At 39.1% G+C, this 20,779-nt stretch overlaps 1 protein-coding gene across 1 annotated transcript in view; it reads left to right on the top strand.

The window, feature by feature from the left end:
* The window catches only part of LOC103263440 (dimethylaniline monooxygenase [N-oxide-forming] 3-like), a 28,715-nt gene extending 20,248 nt beyond the window's left edge, over window positions 1-8,467 (top strand). Inside the window, 1 exon segment of the mRNA XM_008061118.1 lies at window positions 8,216-8,467. Coding sequence (XP_008059309.1) covers window positions 8,216-8,467 — 252 coding nt within the window.
* The last annotated feature ends 12,312 nt before the right edge of the window (window positions 8,468-20,779 follow it).

The following is a 20,779-nucleotide window of genomic DNA, read 5'->3' as shown; positions in this document are numbered from 1 at the left end:
TTATTTTTTGAGTTGTTGGTAATTGCCATTCTGACTGGAGTTAGGTGGTATCTCAGTGTGGTTTTGATTTGCATTTCCCTGATGATTAGTGAGGTTGAGCATTTCTTCATGTGTTTGTTGGCTGCTCAGATGTCTTCTTTTGTGAAGTGTCTGTTCATATCTTTTGCCCATTTTATAATGGGGTTGTTTGTTTTTTTCTTTTCCGCACGTTTGAGTTCCTTGTAGATCCAGGATGTTAAGCCTTTGTCAGACCTGGTGTTGGCAAATACTTTTTGCCAGTCAGTAGGCTATCTCCCTGCTCTCTTGATGGTTTCTTTGGTTTTGCAGAAGCTTGTCAGTTTAATAAGGTCCCACTTGTCTATCTTCTCTCTTATGACCTGTGGGTTTCGGGTTTTGTTCAGGAATTGGATGCCAGTTCCGATTTCCATGAGGGTATTTCTTTCTTTTTCTAAGGTTCTTATTTTTTGAGGTTTTACATTTAGGTCTCTGATCTATTTGGAGTTAACCTTTGTGCATGGGGATAGATAGGGGTCTTGTATTAATCTTCTGCATGTGGTCAGCCAGTTTTCCCAGCATCATTTACTGAATAGGTTCTCCTCTCCCCAGTGGTAGGTGGTGGGGGCTTTGTCGAAGATGAGTTGGTTGAGAAATTGAGGTTTTGCTTCTGGAATCCCAATTCTATTCCATTGATCTATATGCCTGTTCTTGTACCAATACCAAGCTGTTTTGATGATTGTAGCTTTATAGTAAAGTTTGAAGTCTGGTAATGTGATACCACCTGCTTTGGTTTTTTTGCTGAGGATTGTTCTGGCTATTCTTAGAGGTTTGTGTTTCCATATGAATTCTTGTGTTGTTTTTTCTAGGTCTGAGAAGAATGTTGCTGGTAATTTGATGGGTATTGCATTGAATTTGTAGATTGCCTTAGGTAAGATGGACACAGCCTAAGTTAATGAATATTCACTGGGAAAGGAACAGTTTCTTCAATAAATAATGCAGGGAAAATTGGATATTCATATGTGGAAATATGAAATTAGACTCCTCTATCTCACTGTATACAAAAATCAACTCAAAATATATTAAAGATTTAAACATAAGACCTGAAACTATGAAGCTATTAGAAGAAAACATAAGATAAATGCCTCAGGACATTAGTCTGGGCAAAGATTTTAGTGGAGAAGGTCTCAAAAACACTGGCAACAAAGTCAAAATAGACAGATGAGTTTATATAAAACTAAAAAGCTTTCACACAGTCTCGGAAATAGCCAGTAGGGTGAAGAGACAACCTACAGAATGGGAGAAAATATTTGTAAATTACTCAACTGACAAGGAATTGACATCCAGAATATATGAGAAACTCAACAGCCCCCCCCCAAAAAAAACCCTGATTACTAATAATAAAAGTAAAAAAAACTTAGTATTGGTTGCTGTTTCTCAACGCAGTCAGATACAAAGCCCTCTTTTTATAGCAAATGCTTTGTAACACCCTAGAGTCCTGAAGTGGAATTAATAGATAATATAACCTACCTACACAAAATTTTAATGTATATATATATACACACACATACGTGTGTGTATATATGTTACATATGTATACATACACATAGATGTATTACTATAGCTCCAACTGTAACCTACAGAATTTTTTCAAGTTTTGCAACTACAAATACACATCCAGTGGATTTCAAAAGTTATTTGAAATAAAGGACAATTCATTGTGCAGGATTGTGTAGGGCCTCTAATAACTAGCACTACACAATCATGCAATAACAAAAATTGCCTCTGAAAAATCAAAAAATATCTTAAATGATGTGAAGCACCCTTAACAAGAATCACTATAAAATTGGTGAAAAATCTGAGTCTTGGAGATTATGATCCAAGAACACTCATTTAGAAGGGGCAGAGTTTGAATCCAAAGTTGTGTCTCATGATGTTTAATCACAATCACAGAATGTCACAACTGCTCTTCAAGGTGACTTTTAACTTTTGCATCTTTTCAAGGTCTGTTGACTTTTAGAGACACAGAAATCATGCAGCACATTGTTTTCTTTAATGCAAAATATTAGAAAATCTAACTTATTGACATTGAAAGATGAGACAGCCAAACAAACAGCCCTTTGTGTTAACGTCAAGAATCGACTGAGAATAAATGAGAGGGTCCAAATTTGTTCATTTGAATCATTTCAATACTATTTATAAAATTTCTAGGCTTATACATACCGCTGCCTACTTGATCTGTTTTCTTGCATGAGTATAGGCATCTTAAACATAAAACTGTTAAATTTGCCTCTTAATCTTCTCCACCACCAACACCCCCATATGAATCTCAAATTTATCCTTTCGGCAACCTTATTCAATTTGGTAATGAGACCTCTAAATATTCCGTTTCTCAAGCCAGAAGCCTAGGCATAGTCCTAGATTTGCTTCATTATTCATTAGCCAGAGCTGTCATAACAAAGTCCTACAGACTTAAGCCAGAGAAATGTATTTTCTCACAATTCTGGAGTCTAGACGTCCATGTTTAAGGTATCAGCAAGGTTGGTTTCTTCTGAAGCCTTTCTCACTGTCTTGCAGATGGCATCTTCTCCGTGTGTCTCTCTCTGTGTGTGCCTGTGTCCTAATTTTTTCTTATTACAAAAAAAAAAAGCCAGTCATATTGGCTTAGGGACCACCCTAAGACCTCATTTTAATGTAATTACCTCTTGAAGGATGCTATCTCCAAAGGGTCACATTCTGAAGTCTTGGAGGTTATGATTTCAACATATAAATTTAAGGGTGACAGCCGGGCTCGGTGGTATAAATTTAAGGGTGACAGCCGTGCTCGGTGGCTCAGCATGTAATCCCGCACCTTTGGGAGGCTGAGGTGAGTGGATTGCCTGAGCCCGCGGGTTCAAGACCCGCCTGGGCAGTGAGACCTCATCTCTACAATAAATCAAAAAATCAGCTGGGCGTGGTAATGCATGCCTGTAATTCCGGCTACTTGGAAGGCTGAGGCGGAAGGATCACCGGAGCCCAGCAGGTCGAGGCTACGGTGGCTGGGAGCGGTCACTGCACTCCAGTCTGGGCGACAGAGTGAGACTCCAACTCAAAAACAAAAAAAACAAATTTAAGGGTGACACAAGTCAGCCCATAGCACCTCACCACCCTTCTACCTATAGCATCAGCAAATGTTTTCATTTCCTTCTACCTCCACAGTCTCCATCCTAGTCCAAGCCTTTGTTAACTCTTACCTATAATTCTAAGAGCCTTCCAAGTTGTTTCCTTGCTTCCTTTTTTGCATTCTAACATCCCATTTTCTATGCAGCAGCAAGAGTGAGCTTCCCCAAACACAATTAGGATCTTGTCACTCCTGTGCTTAAACCCTTACAATGGTTGACAACTGCCATGAGAAAAAAAATACACAGTCCTGTCATGATCTACAGGATGCCTCCTCACCTTTCAACTTCATTTCATACCTTTTTCTTCTTTTCCATATTCCCACAAGAATTCACACTATTTCACACCAAACTCATTCTCAAATGAGAACTGTGACATTTGCTTTCTCTCTGCTTAACACACTTTATCCCCAAATCAAGAAAGTTCGTATTTTCTTATATTCAGATCTCAGTTTTCATCAATCTTAGCAAGGAGGTTTCCTCCTTGGTCACTCAGTTTACATCAACACAGCCCTCTTTTTTTTTCTTTAATTTTTTTTTAATTTTAAGGGTGTGAGATACAATTCAGGATTAGGTATACAAATGTTTATTATGCAGGTACCCTTGTTGATGAGGTGTGCCCCCCCTTCCCCAGGCAGAATCCCACTACTGCCAATCCTGCTTCCCCGCTCCCCTCCCAGCAGTTTTCCGCTACTGCCAATCCTTTTCTTATAGTATTATAATTGTTCAAGGTCTGCTTATGAGTGAGAACATGTAATACTCAGTTCTTTGGTTCTGTGAAAATCACTCAGTATTATAGACTCTAAGTCCATTCAGGTTGCTGTGAAGTTCATGATTTTGTTCTTCTTTATGGCTGTGTAATATTCCATCATGTATATGTACCACATTTCTTTAATCCAGTCCTTTTGATGGGCAGCATGGTTGGTTCCATGTTCTTGCTGAACAGTGCTGTGATAAACATACGTGTGCAAGTATCTTTTCTATAGGGTGATTTGAGTACTCCCGAGTATAGTCCCAGTAGGGGGATTGAGGGGTCGTATGGAAGGTCGATTTTTAGATCTTTTAGGAATCGCCACACTGTTTTCCACAGAGGCTGTTGTAGTTTACACTCCACCAACAGTGTAGAAGTGTTCCCTTTTCACTGCATCCTCTCCAGCATGTTTTGTTTTTTTTTTTTGAGTTATTGATGATAGCCATCCTGACTGGAGTGAGGTGGTATCTCGGTGTAGTTTTAATTTGCATTTCTTTGGTGACTAGTGAGGTTGAGTATTTTTTCATGTATCTGTTGGCTGTTTGTATGTCTTCTTTTGAGAACTGTCTATTAATATTTTGTGCTCACTTTGTAATGAGGCTGTTTGTTTTTTGCTTGTTGGCATGTTTGTGTTCCTTGTAGATCCTAGATGTTAGACTGTTGTCAGACATACAGTTGGCAAATATTTTTTTCCCAGTCTGTGGGTTGTCTCCCTGCTCTCTTGATGGTTTCTTTGGCTTTGCAGAAGCTTGTCAGTTTAATGAGGTCCCACTTATCTATCTTCTCTCTTATGACCTGTGGGTTTTGGGTTTTGTTCAGGAATTGGATGCCAGTTCCGATTTCCGTGAGGGTATTTCCTTCATTTTCTAAGGTTCTTATACATTTAGATCTTTGATCCATTTAGAGTTGATTTTTGTGTATGGTGATAGGTGGAGATCTTGTTTTAATCTTCTGCATATGGTCAGTCAGTTTTCCCAGCACCATTTACTGAATAAGTCTCCTCTCCCCAGTCATTGGTGGTGGGAGGCTTTGTCGAAGATGAGTTGGTTGAGAAATTGAGGTTTTGCTTCTGGAATCTTTATCCTGTTTCATTGGTCTATATCCCTGTTCTTGTACCAATACTAGGCTGTTTTGATTATTGTAGCTTTATAATAGAGTTTAAAGGCTGAGCACAGCCCTCTTTTAATCTGTCCTTTTTTATTTCCTTCTTGGCACTTTTTTCTGAAATCTTTTGTTTACTTGTTTACTGTCTATTTCCTCCTTTTTCACCCCCCAACTAGTGTATAAATATAAATTCTGCCTGTTTTACTATATCCTAAGAACCTTCAGTGTGTCTTGCATGGGGTGGACATCCAATAAATATGTATTAAATCACTAAATAAATGTGCATAAATATTGGCTACATGTCATATGTGTGTTTATATATGTTAATATACAATCTTTATACATTCTTAATACATATTCATTTAATTAATTCTTTAACAGGTTCCTGTTAAAGTCATTTTTATTCAGTAAAGAAAATAATATTGTTTATTACTTAATCTCAAATTGTGTTATATTATTATACAAAATGATATGTCTACTGATATTTGGGTAATACAATGCAAATCTACTTTTATAGCTGCTAAGTACTACAATTGATCGTATCAAAATCAACCTACATAATAAATTATATCAGTAATTAAGAAGAATCCATATTACATCAACGAATAGTATGTGTTTACTTAAGTAATGCCTTATAACATCAAACCTGTTGTTCTTGAAAAAGATGCTTAAAATAGGCCAGAGATAGGCCAGGTTAAGTCAAATTTGTACTCTATATCATACATTTACATTTATAGAAGAAACTGGGAAGACATTAAAGACAAAGGAAGTTAGATTCTCTAAAACAATCATTTTTACTACAGTTATCCCAAACAGTGTGCAACGAACTCAGTGTTTTGCCCCTCCAAAATGTGTATGTGGAAAACCTAATCCCAGCATGATGGTATTTGGAGGTGGGGCCTTTGAGAGGTAATTCGATCATGAGGGTTGGACCTCGTGAACAGGATCAGTGCTCTGATAGAAAGAAGCCGGAGAGCTACCTGGCTGTCCTTCATCGTGTAAGGACACAAAGAGACCATAAGCCAGGAAAAAGGTCCTCACCAAGAGCCTTCCTCTGCTGGTGCCTGATCTCAGACTTCCAGTCTCAAGAACTGTGAGAAATAAATTGTTGTTAAGTTACTCTAGTTGTCGTATTTTGTAATAGCCGCCCAAATGAACTGAGATAAGAGGATATTACCTATTTTGAAGTTATAATAGGGTTAACAGTCAACTAATAAAAAGAAACCCATGTTACAGAGGCATGAGGCTAATTCACTTGCTGCATAAAGTCTAGAGGTTCATGGTTGCCCTGGTTAACTATTTTCACCATCTCTATACAGGTAGCATAACCTTGTACTTGTAGAACACATCATTCTTCTACAAGTGCTCTCACATTTATTTCATCATCCTCTTTTCAGTAATGGCAGTTAGCTTATCAGAAAATACTCTATGCCCATATTACAGATAAAGAAGTAAATACACAAAGACGCAGTGGCAGAGCTAGGGAACTTCCAGTTCCTTGCAAAGCACTGGCTAATCTCATGACAAGACATAGTAGGGAAGCACCTATAATCTAGAAACTCCGCTCTCTATTGACAGCTCTCTTGGTTAAAATAACACTGTTTAACAAAAGAGTTTCTGACTACCCCCTCTAATTCTGTGATGGCATCTACACTACTCAAACCTTTTTCTACAAACTTTTATACCTACTGTATTTACAACTTTTCTCACAAACGTGGTTACCAGATTTAACTGTGAGTGAAATCCTGAAGATAAAGAGCTTTCTAAGTTGGAAACAAGCTGGTCAAGATAATCACCCATCTCCAGTTGCTAAAAGGATTAAGTTGTAATGCTGTTCCCCTCACATGAAAATGTATAGCCATTGTTTGTTGTGTAGCTGTATTAGTATTTAACAAATAGAGGTTTTGATTCTGTCTCTATTGAGTCCATGATACAGATATGCAGGAAGTCCAAGGCACTGTTTGGCAGTAGGAAAAACTATGGTTGCAATGAGGTTTGCTTTGAAGTTGCCAGTTGTCCCTTTATGCTTTTGTGCTCTTCATAATATATTCATGTCCTCCAAATATCTATTGCCTTCACATTTCTTCTGTCTTCACACTAATCTCAAAAAAGGATCTATATTTCACTCCAGTTATGAATGACTGAAAACAGCTAAAAATATCACATTTCCTGAAGGGAGTACACTTCAACATCTCACATAGGTAACTGGCACTCTAAATTTTGGTATACGGGAAACTGGTACCTCAACTGCAGGCCAGTGTGGAAGGGAATGAAGCCCAAAATCATGCAGGCCACTGGCTTATGCAACTTAACCTGCTCAAACTAGTATCTCCACTGCAGGCCAGTGTGGGAGGAAACAAAGTCCAAAGTATGCAGTCCACAGGCTTATGACCACTATAGAAAGGTGACCAGTGGTAAAAATTCTAGTGTCCAACTTGAGTCTACTCATAGCTAACATCTAAGAGGAAGAAAAGTTGATGTGTTTCTTGGTTTCTTGATCATAGCAACAATGAAAACAAGGTGGTGAGCTCCTAGCTCACAGCAATAGTAAAAGTCTTGCAGATGGTTCTAGAAGAGCACTGTGATTCTACATAGTCCACACATTGAAGTACAACTCCAATCATAAGCAGATGGCATGAAGACAAGATCTAACTGACAACTTTAGAAGAGGGAATACTCCCAAGAGCCAGACAGGATACCAGAGCCCTAGACAAGTGGCCAGGAGATCAGCATAGTCTGATAAGTCGGTAAGTCAAGTCACAGAGAATGGATGTGTTCTCTAAGAACAGTTCTCCAAGGAGCATGTGCCAAGATAGGATGAAACAAGAAAGGATTTTATTAGGAGAATACCTGTGAAAGACAATAGAGATGGAGCTGGAAAAGACAGGGAGAGCTGTCAGATAGAGGTGCAAGTCTGACCCTCAAGCAAAAAAGAAAGGAGAACAGAGTTGAATGGAAGTATTCTAGCCTACCAAACCATCTAAGAATGGATTCAAGGTTGTAGGGGAGCTCCCGCTCTGAAGTTGGGCAGCAGAGGAGTACTATGTCTACAAGAACAGGCCCTGTTTAGTATCCCTGCCGCACTCAGTCATTGGCTGAGAATAGCCTGAACAAGTACAACCTCAGTACAAAAGCAGCAAGCAATGAGCAGCTTGGGTCCATTGGTCAACTGTGCTCCCTGTAATGGGAGACCTGCAACTTCCCACAGCCACCAGAAGGAACCAGGCCAGTGGGATTTACCAAAGGCTTGGTGAGGAGACAGGTGCCGAGCTCATATCGGATGCAAATATTATCAAAACAAAGACTCACTTCTGAAGGGTCTGAAGGGTCTGTTCATCCTTCAGACCCTACAGCTGACTGGTGTACATCTTCTACCTTGATGTGGATTATTCAGGGATCAGGGGCACCAAGTCAGCAGATTGAAATTTATCTTTGTGAAGGCACAGCTGACAATTATTAACCTTCCTCTCTCAAGCTTATGTACATCAAACAGGGCTCTGAATGACGAATTTCAGGCCTAGAGCCTTTAAAGATAACTACAATTTCCTGGAAAATTTCCAAGAAAATAATGGCAAATTGTTATCCAAATTTCACTGTGTCCCTTGCATCCTGTCAGATAACAATACTCCTGTCAGTGTTCCATGTTGTTTGTTCCCAGCCTCCTTTCAATCAGTCTTCTTCCTGTGAAACATTAACTAAATAGATAATAGAGTTAGTGACATGGTCTGTTTATTTTTCAGACTACTGCTCTGCAGCAAAAGACAAATGTGTCACGGTCCATTTGTCTTGCTGTGAAGGAATGCCTAAGACTAGGTAACTTGTAAAGAAAAGAGGTTTATTTGGCTCACGGTTATGAAGCTGTACAAGAAGCATGGCGCCAACATCACCTTCTGAGAAGACTGCTTCCATTCATGAGGGAAGTGGAAGAGGAGCTGATGTGGACAACGATCACTTCGGGAGACAGGAGGCAACAGAGACAGAAGGAGGTGTCAGACTGTTTTTAACAATCAGTTCTCACGGGAACTAAGAGTGAGAACTCATTCACTCCTTCGAGAACAGCACCAAGCCCTGCATGAAAGTTCCACTCCCAAAGTCCAAACACCTCACACAAGGCTCTACTGCCAACCTTGGGGACCAAATGTCAACATGAGACTGGGTGAGGCCAAACAAATCATATACAAACCAGAGTACAGTGTTTTCAGCTCCAGAATAATTATCATGTTTTCTAATTTAAAAGTTGCTACCAGCAGTTTTTGAGTGCCCATTAGGCAATAGGGTCCATTCTAGCACCTGGGGATTGAACAGGAAAGTAATTCAAAAAAACTTCTATTTTAGGCCGGGCGTGGTGGCTCATACCTATAATCCCAGCACTTTGGGAGGCTGAGGTGAGAGGATTACCTGAGTCCACAGGTTCGAGACCGGCCTGGGCAACTTGGTGAGACCTTGACTCTCATTATTTTTTAAATTTTTATGTATTCCCACTTGTCTATTTTGATATTTCTGACTGTGTTTTTTGTTTGTTCATTTTTGTTTCAGTTTTGTTTCTTTATAACAGGTCACCCAGGCTGGAATGAAATGGCCCGATCATATTTCACTACAGCCTCAAACTCCTGGGCTCAAGAGATCCTCCCACCTTAGCCTCCAGAGTAGCAGGGATTACCAGAACATGCCACCATGCCCCTATCTATTATTATTTCCTAGACTATTGAAATAGGCCTCTAACTGGCCAACTAGCCATAAGTTTCCCTGTCATAGTCCATCCTGTAACATTGTCAGTTTTATCTTCCTGAAGTGAGTCTCTAAGCACATTACTCTTGTTCAGAATTCTTTAATGGGTCTTCACACCTCCGCAACCCTAAGAGTGAGCCACATGCAAGGAGCCTCCCAATATGGCTTAACCTAGCTTTTCAGACTTACCTGTAACTCTGTTCTAGACAAACTATATAATTTATAGTTTGCCCCCTGAATAAGCCCATCCTCATGTATATATTTATGATCATCACCCTGTCTAGTATCCAGGCATTTTCAAATTCATCATAAATCTAAATTATTTTCTCCTGGGTCAGAATTTTTACTTGTTCTCCTGGGGTATGCTGATATCTAACTCTGGTCATGAGTCTAACGGCAACAAAGAGTAGCTTGGTGTAGATCTTGAGAATAACCATCGTTTTGCAAAATAATGGCCACAGGTGATGTTATTACAAGATTTTTTAGCATCTTCAGACACGGAATAGTGTGTTGCTTCCACTAGCAAGAAAAGATCAAAGTGATTCAAAAGTTTAAGATTCTTAGCTTCTTTGAAAAACGATGAGGGTGGCTGTTCAGCATATGTTGTAATTTTGAAAATTAAAATGTGTTCTTATTTTCACAAGTTTGGCTCTGAAGCTGTTAGAAATAAAATATTATTTTATGTCCACATCAGGAGCCCTCTGGCTCTCTGGCATGACCAGAGCTGAGAGCCTATAAACCTGAGTTTTCATCTTTTTCAAGTGCTTCAGTGCACTCACAAGTAATCATCCCTCCCACTGACCTTGTAGTCATCAGTTTCATCATACAGGAAGCACAGCAACCACTTGCTCCTTCAAGAGACTTGCTTTAGCAGGTACTTCCTCTCGATCAAATGTAGGTGACAGTATGGCTAGCTGTGATGCTATTACATGCACAGGTTACTGCATCTCAGTTCACAATTTTTAAGGAGATCACCACTGTGTTCAAGTCCAAGAACATGACCAAACCAATCCCAATGTCTCGTTTTTGACTGTCTATTTCCTTGGACCATTCCTGCTACCAACTGTATTAGTCAGGGTGTTTTCAGAAAAGAGAAACCTTACAAGTTATTTTAACATACAGGATATAATATTTAAAAGTATTTTGAGAATCCTGGGAGTGAAAAAGAAAACAGAGTATCACAGAGGTAGTAACTACAGAAGGATCTATTGCTTCTAGGCCTGAAGGGACATAAGAAATACTTTGGGATTATGACGTCTTAGAGGTGTAGAAGGCACTTGCCAAATGGGGATCTCATCTCAGACGAGAATGCTAGCTGGCTGGTGCTGGTCTCTCTGAGGTCGCCTGAAGAAACTGGTTCTAGGAGTTTGTGAACAACTGAACACTGGCACTAGCTACAGCACCAGCATGGCTGCCGGGGTGAACACATTTTTCTACAATACTAATAGGAACAGAAAGCAACCCGGAAGGAGGAAATTACTTATTTTCTAGACTTTGCAACACCCCAGACAAAAAGAAACTAGCAAAGCAGAATGAGGTTTGCAGAGTTCCAGCCTCAGCATCATAAAGCAGAGCATAAAAGAACAAGTTTGAAATTGAGAGAAAAGAATCAGGAAGTATTCTTTAAACCCATCTCAGATGCCACCTCCCCCTTTAAGGCTTTCCTAATTTACTCTACTTGGATATCTTTTCTCTCTGCTTTGAGTCACTATGGCCACTCAGATTCCTTCTGGGGTCACTTAATGTTTTGCCCTGCACAACAGCGATGCCTGCATTTGTCTTAATGTCTCCCCTCTCCACTGTCATCTTTCTCCATACATGGACACACGCGTCTTAGAAAATCAGCAGATGCTAGCACAGTGCTTCACTTAACGCAGTCTTTCCTATGACTTCTCAATAACTAGTTGTTGAATTTGTTCACTGCTAAATCCCCAGCACCTACAATTGGACCTAGCATATGTGCATGTGTGTGCATGTGTGTGTGTAAAATGAATGACTAGACTAGTTAGTGAGTGCATTTAACTGAATTGAATGTCAGTCCAGGCAAATCAGACTTGGGGGACACTAGGAGAGTTTGGATATGGGAAAACATTGGTTACACAATATGTCATTTGAGGAAACAAAAGATCTTTTTAGGGTGATTAATCTAATCTCAAACTAAAAAACTTCTCAGTGTCTAATTCACTGCCTTCTTTCACTCTTACCCTTGACCATGTCAAAAGAAAGACGTATGCCAAAATCCTACGGGTTTAAGTGAATTCAAAACCTGAAGCTAGTTTTCCATAACACAACAAATATAGAGAATGTTTTGCAACCAGTGCTAATGACAAAGAAAAATGTATTTGGCATAAACTTTCCTGAAAAGATAAACATAGAATATTATATTCACAACAAAGAAAGAATGACTCTGAGCATTCCTGCAGAAAGAAATGAAGTCTGTTCCAAATCCAGGGTACCAGAGGGCCCAAAATCTCCTGACAGATTAATTTAATCACTGTTTTGTGTTGTTAATAAGGAGACAGAGGATATCAGCTAGATAATGGAATAGGAGTTTTCAGTGATTTCCCTTGTAGTAATATCAAATTTTAACAACCATCCACACATGAAAATACCTTTACAAGAACTAAAGAATTCAGGTGCAAGTTACATCATCTGGGTGTGGTGCCAAAATAAGAAAAGACACATTGAAGAGGGTAGGAAGGACGGTTTCACAATATCTGCATCACCTGCCACCCATGCCTGGGTAGCAGAGTGTGGGGAGAGATACCCTCCACATGGGCGAAGTGGAATAAAGTGAATATTCAACCAAGCTGTGAACCCTGGCACCAAACTAGTGAACCCCAGCGCAAGGCCAATTCTCACAGAATCAGGCTCCAGGCACACTCCCCTGGGTCCACTGGGCTGTGTCTGAAGCTGCATCCATGTTTACAAAAGCCAACACGGCACTGTGGTCTACAAGAGTGGACCTGGTGACAGTGTTCACGCAGATGGGTCTACAACCTGTATTCACAGACGGTAACCTGGCACTGGGCAGTTCTTAAGCCGAAGTCCACAGGGATTGACATGGTCCTAGGGTGAGCTTGGCACCATGGAGAAGTGTCTATTGCTATGTACATGGGGATAGGCCTGGTGCTTGAGGCCATAGGTACTAGTCTAGAGCATCTGGAAGGACTGGCAATCTGGATCCACATGGGTCAGTTAGCAGCCTGGGGGCCACTGAGTCCAGCCTGACACTGGAGAAGGGGAGTATACCTCATCAGCAAGGGTAACTGCATAATGAACATTTGTATACCTAACCCTGAATTGTACTTCACATATTTAAAATAAATTTTTTTTTAAAAAGATATCTTGAGAGAAATGAAAATGAAAGCACAACATACCAAAACCAATGAGATGCAGCAAAAACAGTTCAAAGAGGGAAGTTTATAGAAATAAATACCTGCATTTAAAAAGAAGTTTAAAAAAAAGAGGGAGAGAGAAGATATTACAATGAATGACTCAGAAATAAAAAGAATCATAAGGGACTATCATGAACAATTATATGTCAACAAATTAACTAACCTAGAGGGAATGAATTAATTCCTATAAACACACAACATACAAAAATCAAGTCAAGAACAAATAAAAAGCCTGAACAGGCTAATAATAATACAGAAATTGAAGTAGAAATTTAAAATCTTCCAACAAAGCAAAGCCCAGGACCAGATGTCGTCACAGCTGAATTCTAACAAGCATTTAAAGGAGAAGTAATACCAATTCTTCTTAAACTCTTCCAAAAAATAGAACCAGAGAAAACATTTGCAAATTCATTTTACAAGGCTATTGCCATCCTCAAAACAAAGCCAGACAAGGACACTACAAGAAAAGAAAAATTTTTTTTTTAATTTTTAATTTTATTTTAAAGATATGAGGTACAGTTCAGGGTTAGGTATACAAATGTTCATTATGTAGGTACCCTTGTTGATGAGGTATACTCCCCTTCACCAGGAAGATTCCCACTATTGCCAATCCCACTTCCCCGCCCCCCTCCCAGCAGTTTTCCACTACTGCCAATCCTAAGAAAAGAAAATTATAAGCCAATATCCCTGACCAATATAGATGCAGAAATCCTCATCAAAATGCTAGCACATTGAATTTAAAACACATTAAAAAGCTTTTACATCATGATCAAGTAGGATTTATCTTTGGGATTGAAGGAAACACAACATATGCAAATCAATATATGTGATCACATTAACAAAAAGAAAGATAAAAACCACATGATCGTCTCAATGCAGAAAAAATGTTTGAAAATTCAGCATCTTTTCCAGATAAAAACTCTCAACAAATTACATATAGAAGGGATATACCTCAATATAGTAAGGCCATATATGACAAGACCACAGCTTATATCATGAAAAATGGTGAAAACTGTAAGCTTTTCTTCAGAAAGAAAGATATTAAATTGTCTCTGCTTGTAGTTGACATCATCTTTTATATAGCAAACCCTAAAGACTCCACCCAAATCATGTTAGAAGTAATAAACAAATTCTTTAAAGTTGTAGGTTACAAAAGCACATGCAAAAATCAATTGTGTTTCTTTTTTTTTTTTGAATTGAAGTTTCTCTTCATCGCCCAGGCAGAAGTGCAGTGGCATGCTCACAGCCACCCCAGTGTTGACCCACTGGGCGCCGGCAAGCCTTCCACCTCAGCCTTTCAAGTAGCCGGAACTACAGGCACATGGTACCAAGTCCAGCTAATTTTTTATTTATTGTAGATACAAAGTCTCATCAAGCATGCAACTCCCTCACCTCAGCCCCCCAAAGTGCTGGGATTACAGGCTGAGCCACCACGCCTAGCCCAGTTGTTTCTATACACAACAATAAACTATCCAAAAGAGAATTTAAGAAAAAAATTCCATTTACAATAGCATAAAAAATACTTAGAAATAAAATTATCCAATGAGGTGAAAGATCTATACACTGAAAACTGTAATTATTGATTTAAAAATTTTAAAAAGGTACAAATGAATGCAAAAATATTTTATGTTCTTGCATTGAATTAAATAATATTGCTAACATGTCCATACAACCCAAAGCAAATTACACATTCAGTGCAATACCTGTCAAAATTCAAATGTCATTTTTCACATAAATAGAAAAACAATTCTAAAGTTCATGTGGAAACAAAAATACCCCAAATAGACAAAACAATATTGAATAAAAAGAACAAAGCTGAAGGCATTACATTACCTGATTTCAAAATATACTACAGACCTATAATAATCAAAAGAGTAGGGTACTGGCACAAAAACAGACATACAGAGAATAGTATGCAGAGTCAGGAAATTAACCTACACATATACAGCCAACTTATCTTTGGCAAAGGAACTAAGAACATAGAATTGGTAAAGATAGTCTCTTCAAAAAATGCTGATGGGAAAACTGAATATCTACATGCAAAAGGCTAAAACTGAACTCATACTTCACACCATATATCACACCATATGTAAAAATCAACTCAAAAGGTGTTAAATACTTGCATAAAACAAGAAATTGTAAAACTACCAGAAAAAAATAGGGAAAAAACTTTTTGACATTGGCTTGGGCATTCATTTCTTGGATATGACTTCAAAAGCACAGACAACAAAAGCAAAAATTGAAAGTGGGATTGCATCAAAATAAAAAACTTCCACACAGAAAAAGAAACAATCAACAGAATGAAGAGACAATGGAGGAACATATTTGCAAACCATACATGTGATAAGGGGTAATAGAAAATATATAAGAAACTCAAGTCAATAGCAAGAAAACAAATAACTTGATTTTAAAATAAGCAAAGGATTTGAACAAAAATTATCAAGAAGATATACAAATGGCCATCTTAAAACAATGCTCAGGGATGCTCGGCAAGATGGCGACGGGACAAGTTGAACTAAAGACCTCCACAAAGGGTGGCTCCTGAGGGCAGTTCCACACGCCCTGCGGCTGCTGCCTACATGGGGGGTGGCTGCTATAATCAGTCCCATGCAGCAAACTGCCTGCATAGCACTATGACCTCTGCAGGGGATTGCCGCTGTGGTGGTCACCAGGTACTGAACAGTCACTGTCATTGAGGCTCTTGGCTTCAGCCCCAGGGAATTCCCAGCTCACTCCTCCATCTCAAGCTGCCCATGGCACACCAAGCTACAGTGCCCAGTTACCTCCATGATTCCCAGTGCCTGATGCCAGACACACACCATCGTCACCCATCATCATAGCTGACCAGTTGGGGCCCCAACAAATGGAGAGAAGGATCTGCGAAAGAGGAGCTGCCCACCACAGCCATTTGCCAGGCAGAGATTCGCATTGCCCCACCCATCTCCATGCAGCCTCCACCTTGTTTTCTAAGGTAAGTGCGCCAAAACAAGAGACAGAAGCCCCTCCCCTGCACTGAATCAGACACTAACAACTCAGTTCTGTGTAGCAGACCTGTCAGGCAGCAAACCAAGGGAACTGACCCAAGCTATGAATAACCCTGTTTGCCTGCAATGAGAGCAAAGGGGAGGGGCTCAAGATCAGAGCTGAAGAGACTTTAGACACTCAGGAAAGACTCCAGAGATAGTCTGTTTTCTTATTTTGATTATTTACTTTATTGTTTTGACTATTTTGTTCGCTTTTGTTTGCTTTTTGATTTAGACTACCTTTGTGTTGGGGAAGAACCCATCAAAAGACATGATTTTATTGAACTTTGTGTGATTAATGGTATGCTTTAGGGAATTTTCTTTGCTTTTCTGTTTTTTACTCTTTTCTGGCCTTGTGTCTCTTTTCATTCATTAGTTAGTATGTATGCCTGTTTTTCCTCTTACTCTTCTCTCTCTCCAACTTCCTCTTGACCCTCTCCCCCTTCTTCCATTATTTTCCTTTTTCTTACTTCCTTTTGTTCCAGGGAGCAAACCTAAACTCCACTGCATGGACAGATTGTAAGGCAGTGGGAAGTGGGTTCCAGGGTGCCCATACACCTGTCAGTGGGTACTGAGAGCTGCAGATAGATTTGGAATCACAGCTTCCCCCTCAATTACATCTCAAAACTGCAAAAAGTACAGCCCCCAACCTACAGTCAAGCCTCAAAAGTGAACAAAGCCAGAGGATCCTCATAAGGAAGAACAGGAGATTGAACAAAAAGAAAAATTAAAGAAGGGGAGGTAAAGGGAAAGAGAAAAATCTACACAAATGAAGAAAAACCAAAAGAAAAATATGAGTCTCTCACAGACCCCTGGGAGGTCAGACACTGAGAAAACAGATATTGGAATGCAAACGATGAAAAGCCCCAAGAATTACTGGTCTCAAACTACAAACCCAGATATCAAGACATTAATAGAGAAATTTAAAAGAATTGAGGAGAGACAGGAGGAAACTAGGAAGGAGTTGATAACTGAGATAACAGTAGTAAAGAATACTGTGAATGAAATAAATAACAAACTGATAAGCATGGAAAGCAGAATTAGCTAAGCAGAAGAAAGAATCTCAGAGCTTGAGGACCAAAATACAGAACTAGCCCAAACTGTCAAAAACATAGAAAAGAAGCTTAAAAAGACAGAACAAAACTTTCAAGAGATGAGTGATTACTTCAAGAGACCGAACCTAAGAGTAATTGGACTTCTGGAGGCAGAAAGAGAGACAGAGACCACCCTGGAACAAACATTCGATGGAATTATTCAAGAAAACTTCCCTCATCTCATCAATGATGCAAAAATTCAAACAAAAGAGATTAAAGAGATTCAGAGAACCCCTGTAAGACAACAAATGAGAAGAAGAACTCCCAGACACATAATAATTTGCCTAAACAAAGTAGGTATAAAAGAAAAAATCTTAAAGACAGTAAGAGAAAAAGGTCAGATTACCTATCATGGAAGACCAATTTGAATAGCAGCAGATTTATCTGCAGAAATCCTTGAGGCTAGGAGAGCTTGGAGCCCTATCTTCAAAGTTCTAAAAGATAAAATATTTCAGCCAAGTATTACCTACCCAGCCAAGCTAAGCTTCATCAGTGAGAGAGAATTAAAATCTTTCCCAGATATCCAATCCCTAAGATCTTACACTGCGACCAGACCACCTCTACAAGAAACACTTAAGAAAGTATTAAACACAGAAGAAAAGAAAAAAAGAACAACAATGTTCCTCACAAGAGTACAGGAAAAAGGTTAAAAACACACATGAAACAACAAAAATACCAAAAGAAAGACAATAAACAAACAGGAACAACAACTCTATAAGACCCTCATGACAGGGATCAACTCTCACATTTCAATAATTAGCCTAAGTGTGAATGGACTAAATGCACCACTGAAAAGACATAGAATGGCAAAATGGATAAAATATCACCAGGCAACATATTGCCTCCAAGAGACTCATCTCACTAGAAAGGACACTCACAAACTCAAAGTAAGAGACTGGGAAGCAAAATTTCAGGTGAACGGAACACAAAAGAAAGGAGGAGTCATGATCTTAATCTCAGACAAATATCCTTTAAGTTATCAAAAATTTAAAAAGATGCAGAAGGCGACTACATATTGATAAAAGGTTCAATCCATCAACAAGAAATATCCATCCTAAACATATATGCACCCAACATAGGAGCACCAACTTTCATAAAGCAGCTTCTAGGTAAACTCAAAAGAGATATTGACTCTAACACTATCATATCTGGGAACTTTAATACCCCACTCATGACCCTAGACAGATCATCAGGACAAAAAATCAGCAATGAGATCAGGACCAAATGGACTTAATTGAAAACTACAGAATACTCCACCCAATGACCACAGAATATACATTCTAGACATCACCACATGAAACATATTCTAAGATCAACCACATCCTTGGCCATAAATCAAGAATAAACAAGTTTCAAAAGACTGAAATTTTGCCATACATCTTCTTGGACCACAGTGGAATAAAAATAAACATCAACACCAACAAGTTTCCCCCAAAACCCACAAAGACATGGACACTAAACAGCATGATGCCAAACAACTCCTGGGTCAATGATGAAATCAAAATAGAGATCAAAAGATACCTGGAAACAAATGAAAATGAAGAAATATCTTACCCAAATCTCTGGGATACCATGAAAGCTGTAGTAAGAGGGGAATTCATACCTCTACAAATGCACATGAAGAAAATAGAAGAATCACAAATTAAGAGCCTAGCAAGTCACCTAAGGAAGTTGGAAAAGCAAGACCACCAAAATCCTAACTTCAGTAGAAGAATCCAGATCACCAAAATAAAAGCCCAAATCTGGGACATAAAAAACAAGAAGATAATACAAAAAGCTGGTTCTTTGAAAGGATAAACAAGATCGATGGTCCCTTAGCTAGACTGGCCAAGAAAAAGAGAGAAAAAGCCCAAATAAATACAATCAGAAACACAAAAGATGAAGTCACATCTGACCCTGAAGAAATACAAAAGATCATTAGACACTATGATGTACACTTGTATGGAAACAAACTTGAAAACCTTAAGGAGCCGGGCTCGGTGGCTCAGCCTGTAATCCCGCGCCGTTGGGAGGCTGAGGTGAGTGGATTGCCTGAGCCCACGGGTTCGAGACCCGCCTGGGCAGCGAGACCTCATCTCTACAATAAATAAAAAAATCAGCCAGGCATGGTAGCACATGCCTGTAATTCCAGTTACTTGGAAGGCTGAGGTGGAAGGGTTGCCGGAGCCCAGCAGGTGGAGGCTGCGGTGACTGGGAGTGGCCACTGCACTCTAGTCTGGGCAACAGAGTGAGACTCCAACTCAAAACAACAAAAAAAGAAAACCTGAAGGAATTGGAAGGCTTTCTGACATCACACAACCTCCCTAAGGTTGAAACAAGAAGAAATCAAGACCCTGAATAGATCAATAACAATTAAGGAAATTGACTATGTCATATGAAAACTACCTACGAAAAAAGCCCTGGACCAGAAGGCTTTCCAGCAGAATTCTATAAGACGTTTAAAGAAGAACTGATACCAATCCTACTGAAAGTATTCTAGGTGATTGAGAAAGATGGAACTCTCCCCAAATCATTTTATGAAGCTAACATCACATTGATACCCAAGCCAGGTAAAGACCCAACAAAGAAAGAGAACTACAGAACAATATCTTTGATGAACATAGATGCTAAAATTCTCAACAAGATCCTAGCAAACCGGATTCAACAACACATCTCAAAAATCATCCATCATAACCAAGTAGGCTTCATCTCTGGGATGCAAGGCTGGTTCGGCATTTGCAAGACCATAAATGTAATTAAATACATCAACAGATGTGAAAACAAAAACCACATGATTATATCATTAGATGCAGAAAAAACTTTTGATAAAATTCAGCACCTCTTCTTGATGAAACCCTCAAACATCTAGGCATATGTGGAACATACCTCAAAATAGTCAAAGCCATCTATGAGAAACCCACAGCCAGCATACTCTTAAACAGACAAAAATTAGAACCATTTTGTCTGAAACTGAAACAACTGGTATTTTTTGGTGAGGATTGTTCTGGCTATTATTGGTCATTCGTGTTTCCATATGAATTCCTGTATTGTTTCTTCTAGATTTGAAACAATCAGAAACCCAAAAGATGAAGTCACATCCTTGTCTTATCCCTGAAAACTGGAACAAGACAAGGATGCCCACTCTCACCCCTCTTGTTTAATATAGTATTGGAAGACCTGGCTAGAGCAATCAAAAAAGAAAAGGCGATCAGGGGTATCCAAATAGGAAAAGAAGAAGTCAAGCTATCTCTCTTTACAGACAACATGATTGTATACCTTGAAAACCCAAGAGAATCTGTGAAAAACCTCTTCGCATGATAAAGGACTATGGCAAAGTCTCAGGATATAAAATAAATGTGCAAAAGACAATCCCATTTGTATATACCAATAATAAACAAACAGAAACCCAAATAAAAAGCACAATCCCATTCACAATAGCCACACACACAAAAATGAAATACAGAGATGTGAAAGACCTTTACAATGAAAACTACAAAACACTGCTCAGAGAAATCAAAGATGACACAAACAAATGGAAAAATATCCCATG

This window comes from Carlito syrichta, unplaced genomic scaffold (assembly GCF_000164805.1).
Source record: "Carlito syrichta isolate Samal-C Ts95f unplaced genomic scaffold, Tarsius_syrichta-2.0.1 Scaffold305112, whole genome shotgun sequence".
In the NCBI taxonomy this organism is placed as follows: Eukaryota; Metazoa; Chordata; class Mammalia; order Primates; family Tarsiidae; genus Carlito; species Carlito syrichta.
Note: the sequence above shows the minus strand (reverse complement) of the source record. Positions and strands in the feature narration are given on the sequence as shown.